Source organism: Haematobia irritans, chromosome 1, assembly GCF_050003625.1.
Source record: "Haematobia irritans isolate KBUSLIRL chromosome 1, ASM5000362v1, whole genome shotgun sequence".
NCBI lineage: Eukaryota > Metazoa > Arthropoda > Insecta > Diptera > Muscidae > Haematobia > Haematobia irritans.
This window is the reverse complement of record NC_134397.1, coordinates 121,249,744-121,251,472: the sequence shown is the minus strand read 5'-3', so window position 1 is coordinate 121,251,472 and position 1,729 is coordinate 121,249,744. Positions and strand designations below refer to the sequence as shown.

The 1,729-nt window shown below is 35.6% G+C and overlaps 1 protein-coding gene across 1 annotated transcript; it reads left to right on the top strand.

The window, feature by feature from the left end:
* LOC142241706 (protein takeout-like) lies at positions 1-1,075 on the top strand. Its single transcript, XM_075313491.1, has 4 exons — positions 1-102; positions 167-407; positions 467-597; positions 658-1,075. The coding sequence occupies exons 1-4, from the start codon at positions 3-5 to the stop codon at positions 966-968; spliced, it is 783 nt and encodes a 260-aa protein (XP_075169606.1). The 5' UTR covers positions 1-2; the 3' UTR covers positions 969-1,075.
* The last annotated feature ends 654 nt before the right edge of the window (positions 1,076-1,729 follow it).

The window sequence follows — 1,729 nt, the reverse complement described above, 5'->3', positions numbered from 1 at the left end:
CCATGATGTTCGATCTAAGATATACGCATAATTTATCTTTACTTTTCGGAATATGGATGATTTTCTATCAATGTATCTCAACTGTGTTAATGGATGATTCGGGTAAGTAGGCTAGATAAAGAATATCTTCATTCCAAATGGTATTAAATTCACAAAAGCCTTTTAGCTTCACATGTCCAACCCTGCAAATTTCACGATCCCGGAAATGGTTCTTGTCTCAAAGATTTATTGCAAAATATCTTGATCACTGGTACAACGGAAATACGGGGTATGAAAAGAAATGCCCTCGATCCATATAAAGCGAAAAAAGCACGTGTATCGGCCGATAGTGAAATTGTGAAACTTAATATGGAATTTACGAAGGTCATTGTAACTGGTCTGTCAAAATCTATAATTTTGAGTGCCAAGTGAGTTTACGATTATTCTCGAAATAAGCGATATAGATAATTATCCATTGTCTCATTAGAGCTAGCAGTGAAGAGACTCTTGAATTGGATATGAAGGTACCTATGGCTCATATCAAAGGTGATTATTCCATGGATGGTAGAGTATTGGTTCTTAACTTATCGGGTAAGGGGGTATTTGAAACTGATTTTGGTAAGAACTTCGTTATTTTTTAAATGGGACAGATTTTTAACTATTGCACTTATTTTGCAGCTGATGTTGATGCTACTATTGCTCTGGGCTCGAAAATTGTACAGCATAGCAATGATCGTTACTATGAAGTGAAATCTGTCAAATCGAGACTGAAGCATATTGGCGATTTAAAGGTGAATTTTAGCAATCTCTTTGCCAATAATCAAGCTCTCACCGATAGTGCAAATGATGTTTTCAATCAAAATTGGATGGAACTTATTGAGGTTATGCGCCCCGTCATAGAAGAGTCAATGAATGCTGCTATTTTACAGCAAGCCAATAAAATACTAGACAAAATTCCTTTACGTCAAATTTTTTCGGATTTAGCATAAACCAACTATAGTGAAAATATTCTAGTTTTAATATGTTATTTTTGTTATATTGTATATACATTAAAAATTAAACAAATTATTATTTATGATATTGGATTTAAATATAACTTATGTATTTACACTGAAAAAAAAAAAATATTGTCGTGAGTCCAAAGATTTCATGTCCTTAAAGTACGAATGCGAAGTTTGCTTAGCACAAAAGACGCTGTTTACGCCGATGCGTGTGTATTAGATACATATAAAACAAGTATATACGGCCGTAAGTTCGGCCAGGCCGAATCTTATGTACCCTCCACCATGGATTGCGTAGAAACTTCTACGAAAGACTGTCATCCACAAATTTCAACTCATATGGTTGTTAAATATCATATACTACCACCACATACCAAATTTCAACCAGATCGGATGAATTTTGCTTCTCGAAAAGGCACCGGAGGTCAAATCTGGGGATCGGTTTATATGGGAACTATATATAATTATGGACTGATAGGAACCAATACCTGCATGGTTGTTGGATACCCTATACTAACATCACGTACCAAATTTCAACCGAATGTGAAGAATTTTGCTCTTCCAAGAGGCTCCGGAGGTCAAATCTGGTGATCGGTTTATATGGGGGCTATATATAATTATGGACCGATATAGACCAATTTTTGCATGGGTGTTTGAGGCCATATATTAACATCACGTACCAAATTTCAACTGAATCAGATGAATTTTGGTCTTCCAAGAGGCTCCGGAGGTCAAATCTGGTGATCGGT